Raw genomic sequence first — 16,588 nt, forward strand, 5'->3', positions numbered from 1 at the left:
TTTATTTAAGAAGTGCACTTTATTGATTTTTTAAATTCTCTCTGTATTGCACAGTTGGTTTGTTTACATTCGTTATCGGTTTACATTTCTTTATTTGTTTACATGTATACATTGAGTACATTTTTTTTGGACTACCAGTAAGTGGTAATTCTGCTTGGCCCACAAGAAAAAGAATCTCAGTGTTATATGTGATGACATGTATGTATTCTGACAGTAAATCTGAAATGCTGGCTTTACCACTTACCATCACATCTGACTAATTTTATCAAGTCTGTAAACTTCACTACAGCAACACTGGCCTCCTTCTCCATTAAGATAAATGTAAACTATCTCTGGACCGATCATGGAAACTGCTGAAACAGACATCTGCTGTAAGCATTGTCACAGGAAGAGACAACTGGCCTCAGTGTGCACTCAGATCTGCCTCAGTAACTGCTCCATCTCCACTGACTCCTGAAACCTAGCCCATTTCCGCTCAGAGTGGAAAGTGGCAGAGAGAACCTCCTGTCCTTGTGTTCGGCTCAGCTTCAATGGCAGAAACTAAGGAAGATTCTGCAGTCTCAACATGGGCCTCATCATCCACCTCTGAAGCCACAAAACCAGACTGGATGTGTGGCCAGGCACAATTCCAATGCTATCTACAAATTTGTCGATGACACTACGGTTGATGGCAGAATCACAAATGGCAATGAGGAAGCGTACAGGAGGGGGGAATGGATCAGTCATTAAATGGTGTCACACCAACATCCTTGCACTCAATGTTAGCAAAACCAAGGAGATGATTGTGGACTAGAGGAGGAAATCAGAACATGAACCAGTTTTCATTGAGGAGTCAGCAATGGAGAGGGTCAAGAACTTCAAATTCCTGTGTATCATCATCTCTGAGGATCTGTCCTGGAGCCTCCATGTCAATGCAATCATTGAACTTCTTTACTCAGAGAGTGGTAGCCGTGTGGAATGAGCTTCCGGGAGAAATAGTGGCGGCGGAGTCAATTGTATTATTTAAGAAAAGGTTGGACAGGTATATGGATGAGAAGAAGATGGAGGGTTATGGGCATTGTGCAGGGAGGTGGGACTAGAAAGGGGTGTTTGGTTCGGTGCGGACTAGAACGGCCTAATGGCCTGTTTCCGTGCTGTAATTGTTATGTTATGTTATGTTTAAGATTTGCCAGGGTCTAATCTTTGTGACGAGTTTGAGGAATTCTGAATGTCACCGAAGACTCTCTGAAACCTCTATAGGTGTACTGAGGAGAGAATTCTGTCTGGTTGCATCACTGTCTGGTACAGAGGTACCAACACTCAGGCCAGGGTTGTTAACTCGGCCTGTGACATCACGGGCTTCAGTCTTCACTCCATCAAGGACATCAGCAAGAGGCAGCCTCCATCCTCAAGGACTCCCAAGGTCATGTCCTCTTCACATTGGTACCGTCGGGAAAAAGGTACAGGAGCCTGAAGATCAGCACTCAGCGGCACAAGGACAGGTTCTTCACCTCTGCCATCAGATTCCTGAATGACCAATGAACCACAGAATTTGAGGAGCACCATCTTCATAGAGGGCGGTAGGTGCATGGACCAATCTGCCAGAAGACATGGTAGAAACGGGTACAGTTACAATGTTAACAAGACATTTAGACAGGATGTAAAAGGTTTAGAGGGATATGGGCTGGAGGCAAGCAAATGAGACAAGCTTGGGAAGGGAACAAGGCTAGCATGGATGTGTGAGGATGAAGGGCCTGTTTCCATGGTCTATGACCGTGCTAGTGGACTTTTGGCCCAGCTATAATGACAGTCTTGGTACATGATTTCAGGCGCTGAGGTGTTATGCACACCAGGACGTAAGAGTATATCAGATGAAGGTTGAAATTAGGTTGTTGTGGCAAGATTTGTATTGATAGCTGTTGCTCTCAATTCACAGGCATCAAGTAGTTTCACAAGCAATTGGTTCACTCAGTTCACTCACGCATCAGAACACACGTATGATTCACCAGACGTTGACAGTAGAACACGTGAAGATATTTTTGCAGAGCTGAGGGCCTGGAGGGAGGAGCACAACAGGTAGGTCCCTCCAGCCCGAGCTCCGCTGACACCTTTAAATCTGATAAGTTGCATGGAAGAGCCCTCATGCCACACCCATAAATCAGAGGAGCAACACCCAATATTAATTCTGGGCACTCTCCAACCAGATGGCATTAACATAGACTTCTCTACTAGTTTCGTTAGGACCCTCCCTGTCTGTGTCTGTCTCTCTATCTACCCCTCTCTCTCTTTTACCCCCATCCCTCAGTCTTCTTTCCTCCAGCTCTCCACCCCCTTTCCTCTCCATTTACAGAACCATTCCCCCATCCCTTTGCTTACTGGTGTACCCTCCCTCCCTTATTCACCTATTACCTCTTGTTTGTGGGCCTGTGCTCCTCCCCTTGCCCCTCCCACCATCAATTTTATTTAGTCATCTGCCAACATTTTGCTCATACCTTGGTTCAAGCCCACAACTTTGGTTACTTATCTTTTCCTTTGCTATATAAAGAACACTGACCTGCTGTGTTTCTCCAGCATTGTGTTTTTACTTCAACCACAGTGCCTGCAGACTTTCGTGTTTTACTTTTTTTTTACCTTAATGTTGTTTCTTCAGATCTATTCAGAAAGTAAACCGAAAGATGGCTTTCCAGTATGAAAGAGTTTTCTTTGAAAAAGAACTGTGTTGAGATGGGCTGGTATTTCCTCAAGGATGAAGGTTGAATTGATGTACATATTTGGGAATTGATACTCTGAAGACACTTGCAGCCTCCTGAAACCTCTGTCCAATACTGGCCTCTCCTAATCGCTGAAATTATTCGTTTCACCATTGTGCCATGAACTGTGCCATGAACTGCCTATACCCTGAGCTCTGGACTTCCCTCTCTGAACTCCAACTCTATTTCTTATTCTAAATTTGCAAACACAATGATTCACAGAGTTGTAAGTCTTGAGGAAGATTGTCAAAGATGGAAATATGGGTAGAGAAGTGGCAAATGGAGTTTAACCTGGACAAGTGTGCAGGAGGTCAAATGTCAACTAAATTATGTACCTGTTCCCCTAAACCTCTCTGTTCAGCAATTGTCAGGGCCCTGACATTCACTGGGAGTGCCCTGCCTTGGTTTAACTTCCCAAAACTCATTACTGCAAACAGAATGGTATGGCACAGGAACAGACCTCTCACCCCATGAGTCTGTGATGAACGTGATCTCCAAATCAAGGGCACTATAATTTTGCTGATGAGAGGTGCATTCAGTATTCCGATAACAGCAGAGCAAGACTGTCTGAAGATGTGTTTTCAAACTCGTGTATCTTCTGCTGAACCTAAGTGTGGAGAATAGAGTGTGGTCGGGGTGGGACAGTTGCTTTTCTGAGACAGCAGGCCTTCTAGTTGGTGTGCACAACTCTCTATATAAACATTGGTGAGATACTTTGGGGCCATGCCAAATTTCTTGAGGCTTCTAAGGGAGTAGAGGTGTGAGAGAAAGAGGATGGAGGTGGAGACAATTAGAACCTTTAAAAAACATTTGGATATGCAGGTGGACAGGAGGTTCAGAGGGTTAGGAACCCAATACAGGCAGCTGGGTAGACCACCTGGCAGTGTGTAAAAACTGGGCCAAAGAACCTGTTTCTGTTCTGTATAATTATAATTCAACATCCAGATAGTCTACTCCTCTTATTATGTTATTTCCCCCTAAAACCTCTCACTTCTCTAATTTTTCTTCAAGGTAATTTGACGAAACTGTGATTGCAGAGGTGTGAATACATGATAGCTGAGCATTGAAATGCATTTATACTTAAATGTGCCAAATCTCTTGCAAATCCCCATGGCTGAAGCCTCTTCTGAGGTAACATCTCCTTCCTTAGTGAAAGAAATATCAAAGACACGAACACTGCACCAACACTTACTAACTCCCTTTTCAAAAGGCGCCTTGAAGCTATTGTTCAGGAACAAGGACCGGAGGTTTTAAAGATTGGTGATGGTGATGTTCTAAAAGACAGCACTGATGACGAGGAGGTGGCAGACTGCCCCGATGTACAGGGTGACTCACTGTTACCAGAAGCTGCGCACACATCTCCACAAGGCCCTTCACCCTCGAGTAAGATAACCTTGTTTGATTTAATAAAGCGTTTGGGTTAGCTGTATTTTTTTAATGTATGCATTCAGCAATATGGACATTGCTGGCATGGCCAATGTTTATTGACCATCCCTGCTTGCTTCCAAACAGAATGGCTTAATGAGCATCAGCCACATTCGCCAGCTTGGGCAAGGATGGGAGCTTCCCTTCTGTGAAGGACGTTAATAAACTCCAGGATTTTACAATCACCTTCACCATCACAAATCTTTTGTTGCAAATTCATTTAATTCCTTCAGTTTAAATTTCCCAGCTGTCGTGGTTTTATTTAAATTACTGGTTCCGATTAATAGTCCAGGCCATTGCTTGTCAACGAACTTACGCCATTTATTTTTGACATACGGGGCTGGTCCCTGGTTGTTCTGCCATACTGTCAAACCTTTGGTGGAGAGAAAAATGGATTCAGTGTTTCAGGTCCATGACCTTTTGTTGGGATAGTTTCCCTTTAATAACACAGCCAGCTTAATAAAGATTTGTCTACAAACACACCCAGTTCTCTCTGTACCTTCACCCTGTAAAATTCTACATTTCATTTACATTGCCTCTTCATTCTTTCACAAAAATCTATCACATGGTTCTGCTTAGCTTCTCTTGAGACAGCACCATTCCTAAAACCTCTAATTTTTCTTCAAGGTAATTTGACGAAACTGTGATTGCAGAGGTGTGAATACATGATAGCTGAGCATTGAAATGCATTTATACTTAAATGTGCCAAATCTCTTGCAAATCCCCATGGCTGAAGCCTCTTCTGAGGTAACATCTCCAGTACACTGGTCTGTACTTTCCTGAACTTTGTTACTACCCTGTTCATTTCCATCCTTTGTGTAATATACGGTTGATATTCTGAATTTCCAGCTCCAGATTATAATGCATAGTCCCTGCACCAGGTCCTTAGAAACACCAAGGCATGGAATCATTCTGCTGGTGAAGCTCCTCACAGTTTAGTTTTCAGATACCTACAATCCCCTCACAGGTCAATGTGTCATGAAGTACAACGAGAACCCATTGCTTTGTTGCTGTTACCCAGATGAGGAAAGTTTGCATCCTTTTCAGGGGGTAATCACTGGGCTGGGAATGTTCAGCACAGAGTGTAGGGGGTTTATTGTCATGTCTCATTCCAATGCCACTACGCTCGCTCAGCAGAGTTGGAGGCAAGCTTGTAAATAACAGCTGGAAGTGGTTCATTCAGCCCATCCAACCACCTTGAGATAACACTGTTCAATATCAGTGTGGAAACAGGCCCTTTGGCTCAACTTGCTCAAGCTGACCAAAATGTCCCACAGACACTATTCCCACCTGCCTGCAATCGCCTACATCTCATCCATGTATCAGTCTGAGTTTGGGTTCACATTCCATAAATCACTCTACTTTGAGGTTTTCATTGAGGTTGACCTCAGCAGAGCTCAGAGAAGATTTCCGTTATCTACACTGTGAGGATCATGCCCCTCGTCTGGCCTCCTTTCACCAGGACCAAAGGTTTTGTCCTTCTGCCTATACCCTAGCAAGTTGAATTACCCTCAGCACCTCACTGCAACAGTCTCCTAAACATCTGCAGTCAGTGTACACCAGCCTGGTCCATTACCTCTTGTCACAGTGGGGCCCAGAATCATCCAGGTGAATGTAGGCCACATGCCTTCCAAGGCCCAGATGCAGAGTCCAGACTCGGCAATCTTGCAGAGGTGTACTGATTGACAAGGTCAGATGGTGCTTCACTAATCAGTGCATGTATTTCTCTTTCAGCTTTGACTACTGATACTGAAGGCTTGCTGATGACGGCCTTTAATCAGGCACTGTCTCCAAGTCCTCCATCGCCTGAGAAACCAACTGCAAGATCACACAAAGTGCGCGACTTCAGGTTTAGATATTTAAGAGGAGCTCCCCAGATGGAAAATGAATGGTTGCAGGAAGATGACAGGCCAGCCACATCTTCACTCAGAGTGAGGGCTAAGGATAAGCTTGGCACTGGGCTAGATGTCCACTGTAGCATGGAGGGCCTCAGACCTGTGTCCAGACCGGCAGCTGTTGGCCTGCACACTGGGAGGTATGACTCATACTGCTGGGCTTTCGATTTCACACTCACAGCGTTTTGGGGAGACAAAACGGGGCAAATGGCTGCTCAGACCAAAATGTTGGTTACCCTTTACTTCCTATAGATGCTATGTGACCTGCTGAGTTTCTCCACACATTTGTGTACTGCAACAGCTTGGAAATGCTGCCCTGTGCTTCATAGGGTAGAAGGAAGGGATACACAGCTGTGCACCCTGGGGAAGTGTCAGTCCATGTACCCTAAGACTGTGCCAAGACCAACATTCATGATTCCTTTTTTGTCATATAATAATACAGAATATGTAAGAATACATGAAATTGCATTCTTCTTGCCTTGGGGCAGACAAAGAGTCATCATCAATGTCGCCCAGCGCACCCTTACAGTAAGAGACAAAGAGAAGATTCCATTTTCTATGTCCCCAGATTTTCCTCCAGCGATCCCCAGCCTCTGCAGTTGTACAGACTCTTATTTGATTCACCGGCAACTCAAGCTCCATGATCAACAAAGCACGGACACCTGAACCCTGTCCAGACCAGTCCCATTGACCCAAGACCCATTGACATAGTCCCACTGAGCCCAGATTCATGGACCTCAGTCCCATTGACCCCAGTCCCACTGACTCCAGTGCCACTGACCCTAGACCTACTGACCCCAGTCCAACTGACCCAGACCCACTGAGCCAGAACCACAGACCCCAGACATTGATCCCAGTCCTGTTAGGCTTGTAGGAAGGTGTGCAGAGGAGATTCACCAGGACATTACCTGGATTGAGGACATAATGGGTGGGAGGGGGTGTGGTGGTGGTGGAGATTGGATCATCTGGGCAAGTTTTCCCCTGAGTAAAATAGGCCGATGGATGATCTGGAAGAAATCAACAAATGGCAATAAAACTGGTTCCAGGAACCAAAGAGCATCCTACTGGAGGAACAGCAGGTCAAGCTGAGTGTTTTGATCATCCACTATTCCCCTCACCTACCTTCCCCTCACCTACCCACCCCGACCCCAAGTTCCTCCAGCATCTGCAGTCTCCCATGAGAATGGCCATGATTATGTCAGTTGTGTGCACACCTGGTGACCTCACAAATATCCCGTTGTGGGCCACAGGTTGAGGAAGAGTGAAGAGTCCAAGGCTTTAAAAAAATTTAAATTTAGACATACACCACGATAACAGGCTCTTTTGGCCTATGAATCCACGCTGCCCAATTTACACCCCCAGTACATTTTAAAGGTTGGGAGGAAACCGGAGCCCTCGGGGAAAACCCACGCAGACACAGGGAGAACGTACAAACCTCTTACAGACAACGTGGGATTCGAACTCACATCCCGATCATTGGCGCTGTAACAGCTTTGCACTAATCGCTATGCTAACTGTGCCACCCCTAGTTGTGGGAAATAGATTTGTCGGTCCCCTCTGGCGCTCGGACATGAAAGTGGCAGATTACCAGCCTGTGAGTGAATCATCTGTCCCCACTCCCATACCTGGACTTGCCATCTTTAACAACCAATGGGTTGGTGACCAGACCAGAGATCAGGAAACAAAAAGTTGAAATCTTTTGGATTGTAGATAGTTGTAAAAGTCCAGCATTTTCATTGGGGAAATATCTTGCCTTCACCTTGTGTGGGTTTTACTTATTCCCCACATCCATCACTTGCAGCCCAATGGAGCCACTGTTTAACCACGGCCAGAGCAACGAGAAATGACTCACTCATGTGGCCAGTTTGAAACCTGGATACTAATTTATTTAAGTAAATGACCCAGAACATAAAATCCGATGTTCCCTCAGATGATTCATTTTCTTTGGCAGGCCGCTCATTGACGGGAAATTACAAAAAGTTTTTGATAACCATCGGCCAATAATCCGCTCGTCCACCAAATCTCCAGAGAGGCCTCTTCCCTGGAACGCTGTCCGACCCCTGACGGCCAAGGCTGCCTTACAGCGGTTGCCCAACAGGTCATTCCTTCTGCCCAACAAAAGAGGCAGCACCAGCTGATGACCAGGTAGGATCCACAGTACTGGAGAGATTAGCTCAACCTTAACTCTTCCCTGTTGCATGGTGTCCATAGTGCATTAAATCTTTGTGATCCTGAGATGGGGAATGTAATACATGATAATTTCAGTGCCCTCAGCTCCCATGTCTATCCTATCTAAATCACCCACCCGCATCCCATCCTCCCAGATCCAGAGCCCTCCCACCCTCTGATCCCCTGCCCTTGCTTTCTCCTGGCACACTGTCTAAATCAATGTTGGAACCTTGCCGTTCACAACTTTCCTCAGCCATTATCCTCTTCCAGCCTTGCATCCTTCTGTACTCACCTCCCTGCCTCTGTCTGCTACCCTACATCAGTTTACACTGACAGGCGAAGCTACCTGACCTTGGGCCCTTCACTTACAACTCCGCAGCTACTGATGCTCTCTGCATTACATTGATAGCAAGGCAGCGGCATCAGCTGCCTCTGTGCTGTCCCCTCTCCTTGTCTGCCTGTCAAACCTAACCCTAAACCTTCATTGGTGTCAAAAAAAATCTCCAGAGGATTGTTAACTCGGCCAGCGTCATTATAGGCACCAGACTTCACTCCATCGAGGAGATCCACAAGAGGCAGTGTCTTAAGAAAGCAGCCTCTTCAAGGAGCCCCACCACCCAGGCCAGCCCCTCTTCACTCTGCTACCATCAGGAAAAAGGTACAGGAGCCTGAAGACACCACCAAGGACAGCTTCTTCCCCCTCCACCATCAGATTTCTGAATGATCAATGAACCACAAGCACTGCCTTACTTTAACTTTATGTACGTTATTTTTATTTATTGTTGTAAGGTGGTTTATATGAATGTTTGCTCTATGATACTGCCACAAAACAATGAATTTCATGACTTGTTCATGACAATAAATTCTGATTCTGATGGTGTGTATCTCCGTCTTCCTGTTGCTCCTTCTGCTCCTATCACATCCTGAGACAACTTTCCTGCACCAGTGGCTTCATTCCTACTTCTGATCACATAGCTTTCATTTGATTCTCTCCAAGCGGCTGATGGCCACTGCAAGCAGTTGTTTCTGTCACAGTCACTCCTCTCACCACATCCATGTACTGCAGTCCACAGTCTCACCTCCACTGCTTGACATCAAAGCTACCATTAGACTCCATCTCCTGTCACTGATGGACATGAGCCCCCCCCCACATTTCCCATAATTGATGGACATAAGCCCCCCTCAGACCCTGTCATGACAATCACAAGGTCCCCTAAACCCTGTCACTGATGGACACGAGCCCACCCAGAGCCCATCTCCTGTCACTGACTGACTCGAGCCCCCGCCCCAGATCCCATTACTTAAGAGTGAAAGTGAAGAGACAGAGAAAGAGGTGGTTGGCGCACAAGTAGAGAAAGCTGGTGTCGAGTTTGGGGAAGGACAGGCAGATGGAAAGTTGCAGCCATGAGAATGCGTTGCAATGCAACGGGGACACAAGGTAAAATAAAACAAAGGCATGGCTAAAAACTTTATATATAAATGCACACAGCATAAGAAATAAAGTGGATGATCTTGTAGTACTGCTACAGATTAGCAGGTACGATGTTGTGGCCATCATGGAATTGTGGCTAAAGGATGGATGTCTGGGAGCTGAATGTCCAAGAATACACAGCATATCGAAAGGATAGGCAGGCAGGCAGGGGGATGGCGTGGCTCTGTTGGTGAGGAATGACATTAAATCATTAAAAAGATTTAGGATGATGTAGGATCAGAAGATTTAGAACCATTGTGGATTGAATTAAGAAGTGGCAAGGGTACAAGGATAATGTTGGCTGTTAAAAAGAGACTTCCATACAGTTGCCAGGCTGTGGACAACAAATTGCAATAGCAAATAGAAAAGGCATGAGAGAAGGGCAAAGTTATGGGATTCATGGGGGATTTTAACAGCCAAGAGAAAACCGGGTTGGGAGTGGATCGCAAGAGACGATTTGTAGAATGCCTACAAAATGTCTTTTTAGAACAGCTTGTTGATGAGCCCACAAGGTATTGGATGTTGTGTAATGCACCAGAGGTGATGAGAGAGCTTTGAGTAAAGGAACCATTAGAGGGCAGTGATCACAATATGATTGAGTTCATTTTGAGATTTAACAAGGTCAAATTAGTCAAACTGGTCAGATGTGTTGGTATTTTAGTGGAGTAAAGGGAATTACAGTGGCATGAGAGAGGAAATGACTAAAGTAGATTGCAAGGGGCCATTGGTAGGGAGGAAGGCAGAGCAGCTATGGATGGAGGAAGGTGCAGGATGGATACACACTGAAATATTCAATTGGAAAAATGTCACAATTGTGGCTGACAAGGGAAGTCAAAGCCAACATAAAAGCAAAAGAGAAGACATACAAGGAAGCAAAAATTAGTGGGAAGATAAAGGATTGTGAAATGTTTAAAAACTTGCAGACAGTAACTAAAAAAATTCATAAGGAGGGACATATGAAAGTGAGCTAGCAAATAATATCAAAGAGGATGCAAAAGAGTGAAAGAGAGGAGAGAGTAGATATAGGACCACTATAAAATGACACCAGAGAAATAATGGGAGACAAGGAACTAAATACATTTTGCATCATCTTCTCTGTGGAAGACATTAGCAGTGTGCCAGATTTCCAAGGATATCAGGGAAGGGAAGTGAGTGCAGTTACTATTTCAAGAGAGAAAGTGCTCAGAAAGTTGAATGGTCTAAGGGTGAATCAGTCATGATCTTTCAGGATTCTGGTAATGTCCCGCAGGACTGAAAAATTGCAAATGTCACCCCACTGTTCAAGGAGGGAGGGAGGCAGCAGAAAATAAATTATGGACCGGTTTCCCTGACTTCAGTAGTTGGGGAGATATTGGAGTCGATTGTCAAGAATGAGGTTATGGAGTACGTGGAGGCTTATGACAAGATAGGCCAAAGGCAGCATGGTTTCCTCAAGGTAAAATCTTGCCTGACAAACCCAGTGGAATTCTTGAGGAAGTGACAAACAGGCTGGATAAAGTAGATCCAGTGTATGTTGTGTATTTGGATTTTCAGAAGGTAGTCGACAAGGTGCTTGTACATGAGGCTACCTAAGAGTTCCTGGTATAACAGCAAACACACTAGTGTGGGTAGAGCACTGGCTGATTGACAGGAAGCAGAGAGTTTGATTACAGGGATCATATTCTGCTTGGCTGCCAGTTGCTAGTGGTGTTCCAGGGTTGGTGTTGGGGCCACTGCTTTTTGTGTAGAATATTAATGATTTAGATTGGGGAATGAATGGCTCGGTGGGCAAGTTTGCAGATGATACAAAGGTAGGTGGAGGAGCAGATAGTGTTGAGGAAACATGGAGGCTGCAGAAGGACTTGGGCATATCAAGAGGCTGGGAAGAGAACTTGCAGATGAAATACAATGTTGGAAAGTGTGTGGTCATGCACTTAGAAAAAAAATAAATGGACAGAATATTATCTAAATAGGGAGAAAATTGAAAATTCCAGATCCTTCAATCGTCTTATCCTAGACTCCCACCATGGGAAACAACCTTTCTATATCTACTCTGTCCACGCCTTTTAAATTTCAATATGTTTCAATGAGATATCCCCCCCCCCCCCCCCATTCTCAATGAGTGCAGGCCAAGAGTTGCCAAATGTTACTCATATGATAACCTTGTCACTCCTGGAATCATCCTTGGGAACCTCTTCTGAACCCTCTCCAATGTCAGCACATCCTTTCTTAAATGAGGAGCCCAAAACTGCACACACATTACTCCAAGTGAGGTCTCGACAGTGCCTTATAAAGCCTCCACACATCTCTATTCTCTTGAAATGAATGCCAGCATTGCATTTGCCTTGTTCACCACCCTCTCAACCTGCAAGTTTACCTTCAGGATATCAAAGGTTATGGGGAGACAGCAGGGAGTGGCGTTGAGTGGGAGAATGGTTCAGCTCACGATGGAATGTGAAATGGTCTTGAAGGGCCATATAGCCTACTCCTCCTATATCTTATGGTCTATGGTCTTAAGGATGAAGGTCAGCATTAGTACAGTGGGCTGAAGAACCTGTTTATGGGCTGTATATCCCTATCTCAAATGTGTCAACTGGACTCCATTTTATCGATTCCTTTAATAATTCAAATGACATCAGGAATACTTAACATTAAATGGTCATGTCCAAAGATGAATTGTTTCTATGCACACGATTCCTTCCCAATCATATCACACCAGACTGCACATCTAACTAATGTACAGCCATTAACAATAAAAGAAAGTAAGTTGTCAGTATTTGTAAACCTAACTGACATCATGGTTCCAGCTAATCAAATGACTCGCCCTTGTTGTCGGGAAAACTCTTGCTCAGTAATCATGTGATTTCATTCTATTTTTCTGAGACAAATGTGATTATGAACACTTGTTGCAATGGTGATATAAACCTTACGAAGAGTAATTGGATTTGCAGAATGAATCAGTTGACTGAGCACAGTCCATCCTGCTGACCAAGTAAGTTGCAGTCCCTGAGCAACTCATCCTCACCACCCAACTCACTCTGCTGGGCATGATGCAGCATCAGGGGGTGTAAATCGCCCAGCCCATCCTGTGACTCACCTTCCTCCACCTGACCCCTTTTGGCCTCTCTCCCCCAATCTACTGCTTCTGTATGTCATAAGATATAGGAGCAGAAGAGGCCATTCTGCCATTGACTCCGCTCCACCATTCTATCATGAGCTGAGTAGGGAGGCACAATTAGCGTAGCAGTTAGCGTAATGCCATTACAGTGCCTGCATTCAGGACCAGGGTTCAAATTCTGCACTCTCTGTAAGCAGTGTGTACATTCTCCTCATGTCTGCATAGGTTTTCCCCAGGGCTTTAATTTCCTCCTACCATTTAATTTAACTGGGGTATTTGGACGGCATGGGCTCTTGGGCCAAAAGAGCCTGTTACCATGCTGTATGACTACATTTTTAAAAAATTTGATCCATTCTCCCACTTAGCCACACATGCCTTCTCTCCATACCTTTGATACCTTGACTAATCAGATACCTATCAATCTCTTTCTTAAATACACCCAATGACCTGGCCTCCACAGCCTCCCCTGGTAGCAAATTCCAGAGGTTCACCACTCTCTGGCTAAAGAGAGTGGTGACCCTCTCCCTGGTCCACCAATCTCACCCTGCCCTTCCCCTTCAGTCCTGGCCTCTTGGCTTCGCTTCTACATATCCCAAGTCTCACCAGACACGTCAACTTTTCTTTTTCTTCCACTGATGCTGCTTGACCCGATGAATTCCTTAGGCAGATCATGTTTAGCACCTGCAGTCTCCCTCACCTCCAATCCTTGTCACCTTGTTCACAACCACCCTTCACAATTCCTCAATGCATTAGTTTGAGTTTATGGATATATTATGATTATTGCACTGTTGGTGCTTGCCAACTACTTCTGCACTGGAGCTACCATACAATCTCTCCACCTCACCTCTCCTCCACCCTCAGGCCCTCCTTTCCAAATATCTTTACAGCTCAATGTCCAGCAAGTTGCTTGCAAATGCTTCTCTGCACTGTTTTTCTTCTTTGGCTTGGCTTCACGGATGAAGATTTATGGGGGGTAATGTCCACGTCAGCTGCAGGCTCGTTTGTGGCTGAAAAGTCTGATGCAGGACAGGCAGACATGGTTGCAGCGATTGCAAGGGAAAATTGGTTGGTTGGGGTTGGGTGTTGGGCTTTTCCTCCTTTGACTTTTGTCAGTGAGGTGGGCTCTGCGGTCTTCTTCAAAGGAGGTTGCTGCCCGCCAAACTGTGAGGCGCCAAGATGCACAGTTTGAGGCGATATCAGCCCACTGGCGGTGGTCAATGTGGCAGGCACCAAGAGATTTCTTTAGGCAGTCCTTGTACCACTTCTTTGGTGCACCTCTGTCTCGGTGGCCAGTGGAGAGCTCGCCATATAACACGATCTTGGGAAGGCGATGGTCCTCCATTCTGGAGACGCGACCTACCCAGCGCAGTGGGATCTTCAGCAGCGTGGATTCGATGCTGTCGGCCTCTGCCATCTCGAGTACTTCGATGTTGGAGATGAAGTCGCTCCAATGAATGTTGAGGATGGAGTGGAGACAACGCTGGTGGAAGCGTTCTAGGAGTCGTAGTTGATGCCGGTAGAGGACCCATGATTCGGAGCCGAACAGGAGTGTGGGTATGACAACGGCTCTGTATACGCTTATCTTTGTGAGGTTTTTCATTTGGTTGTTTTTCCAGACTCTTTTGTGTAGTCTTCCAAAGGCGCTATTTGCCTATGTCATTCCAACCTGTTGTTGTCTTCATGTGTCTGTGTGACTCATAATCAGAATTTATGTCACAAAATTCACTGTTTTTCAGCAGCGTGACAGGTCCAAAGTTGTGATAAATTACTTTTTTTTTAAAATAAATAAATCAGTTCAGAAGAAGAGTAAGTGAGGTAGGGTCTGTGGTTCATTGTCCATTCAGAAATCTGATATTGAACTGTAATTCTCTTGGCAATAAGTGATGTTTTATAGAATTGCTGCAAGTCATTCTGAAGCAACGCTGGTTCCATTATGTGGCAGCTGGGAGGTGCATGGCTTGCTTTTGCAGGGGACTGTCAGAGAAAAGAACAAAGGGAGAGCAGTGTACAGGGATCCCCTGAGTGTCAAAGCTGAGGAGCATCCCAATGCCTGTCATGTCCCTCTGCTTTGTTCATTGAGTCTGATCTTCACAAAGGTTGCAAGCCTTCAGAATCCAGCAGTGGTACAGAAGTGTTGTGTGGGCTCCTCATCCTTCTTGCTTTTATCTGAGGGTTCAGCATTTAAATCTGAAACATGTCAGTTGATGCATAAATTGAACTGTGGAATAATTAGAGTGAAGTACCTTAAAAGCCAGGCCTGTCATGAAATTGAACATTCTGTTCTACATATATTGTGCTTTTCTTCAGGAATGAACAGTGCAGAATGGATATATATCCCAATAGGCACATTGGCCTCCATTGCCAGGGCAGAGGTCTGGAGAGAAGGCAGCATGTACACACGTATTCGGGTGAAGTGCCCTGGGGGTTGATGAAGGCTGCAGCCTTTCCTGATGCTCTGCTCCACTTTGAAGTGTAAATGATGTTCCTTTGTGATGCCCGGAAAGAGTTGTGGAAGTGGGCAGTAAGTAGGCCACGCCATTCAAGTGTAAAGTGGGCCTCTCTCTAGCGCTTTGCTGATCAAAGGGGAGGGAGTACTGTAAACAACCCCTCACCCACCACCTTTGTGTTGCCTGGCGTTCTCACAGCTTCTGATTCACCATTTCCACAGGGTGTGCTTTTGCTGAACCTGCAGGTTTACTGAGCATAATTTCACCCTAAACTTTATCACATACCATGGCTCCTTCAACACGAGTTTTTTTTTGTGGTGAACTTCGAGTGATTTTAGAGAACACAACTGGACGTCTGCATGAGCAAGAACCTGCCATGGGCTGGAATGACAATAGACTCTGGCACGCATTGCCACACTCGGTTAATTTTTCTCCGTCTTTGTGTAAGCAGTGTGTGAATTCTGCAGGGAAGGCACCGTCCTTGAAATTGACTGCACGTGTACTATGATCTACGTACACCGACTCATCTCACCTGCTTCTCCTTGTACCTCCTCAGTGCTTGGGGCGGCCTGCCCTTTGCCAAATTCATAGGAAGGAAGCAGCTGGCTAAGTCTATTATGTCCAGAGTCTTGGAAGCCTTGACCTAAAAGAGCAGCTTTGTAAAGCAACAGCGACCGTGTTTAAACCCCACCACCCACCCTCACCCCGGGGATTGAACCATCAGTGCTGTGCAATAATGTGATGTACCTCCTGGTCAAATGAGATGGAAAGAATGATGTAGAATTGTACTTAATATTTATTTTTACTTAAATTCTTGGATTGTCAGTGCTTAAAATTGATTGTTTTTATAAATAAAACAGCAGATTTGTAAAATGAGGGAGTGTCTCACTGGGGGGGGTAACATTGTGGTAGTAGGGGGGCAGAGGTCATGGTCTGCACCGCTGGGAAGATGGAGAAAGATAAATGATTTAAACGTCTGAAATGGGATTTGAATGGAAAGGAGGGTTTGTGTGTGTGGTGTGGGAGTACTTGGGTAGAATTCTTGCTCAGGAGAAATCCGTTGCTTGTGAGTAAAGCTCTGCTGTCTCCAACTACGCAGTTCCAGCAATTAGCTGGCAGTTTCCAGGGTGGATTTACCCCACCGCAGAACTGCTATATTTTGGCTAATTTGCTTGTTAAAAATTTAACATTAGTGACCCCACCTCCAGTTTTTACTGATGAGCTCGTCGGTCGGGTGTTGATGACTTTTTGATAGCATTTCGCAGGCCTGGGAGCCTTGGCCTCACCTTCGAGGATTTTGCGAGGCTTTGGCAGATTGCCAGGGAGCCAGTTCACAAAGCATCCAGGGATTTCTG

General features: G+C 45.4%; 1 protein-coding gene and 1 long non-coding RNA gene across 6 annotated transcripts in view; one reads left to right on the forward strand and one right to left on the reverse strand.

Moving 5' to 3' along the window:
• lrrc56 (leucine rich repeat containing 56) overlaps positions 1-16,098 on the forward strand; it is a 162,305-nt gene extending 146,207 nt beyond the window's left edge. For 4 of the 5 annotated variants that reach the window (XM_069904033.1, XM_069904049.1, XM_069904057.1 and 1 more), the window contains 5 exons: positions 1,916-2,055; positions 3,940-4,112; positions 5,889-6,189; positions 8,001-8,194; positions 15,094-16,098. In XM_069904033.1, coding sequence (XP_069760134.1) covers positions 1,916-2,055; positions 3,940-4,112; positions 5,889-6,189; positions 8,001-8,187 — 801 coding nt within the window. In that variant the 3' untranslated portion in view covers positions 8,188-8,194; positions 15,094-16,098. Of the gene's footprint in view, positions 1-1,915; positions 2,056-3,939; positions 4,113-5,888; positions 6,190-8,000; positions 9,158-15,093 lie in introns of those variants that run through there. The other variant, XM_069904041.1, reaches the window with a different exon arrangement.
• LOC138746187 (uncharacterized) overlaps positions 1-16,588 on the reverse strand; it is a 21,920-nt gene continuing 5,332 nt past the window's right edge. The window contains exon 2 of the long non-coding RNA XR_011346766.1: positions 1-1,577. This is a non-coding gene — a long non-coding RNA (uncharacterized lncRNA). The remainder of the gene's footprint in view (positions 1,578-16,588) is intronic.

This window comes from Narcine bancroftii, chromosome 1, assembly GCF_036971445.1.
Source record: "Narcine bancroftii isolate sNarBan1 chromosome 1, sNarBan1.hap1, whole genome shotgun sequence".
In the NCBI taxonomy this organism is placed as follows: domain Eukaryota; kingdom Metazoa; phylum Chordata; class Chondrichthyes; order Torpediniformes; family Narcinidae; genus Narcine; species Narcine bancroftii.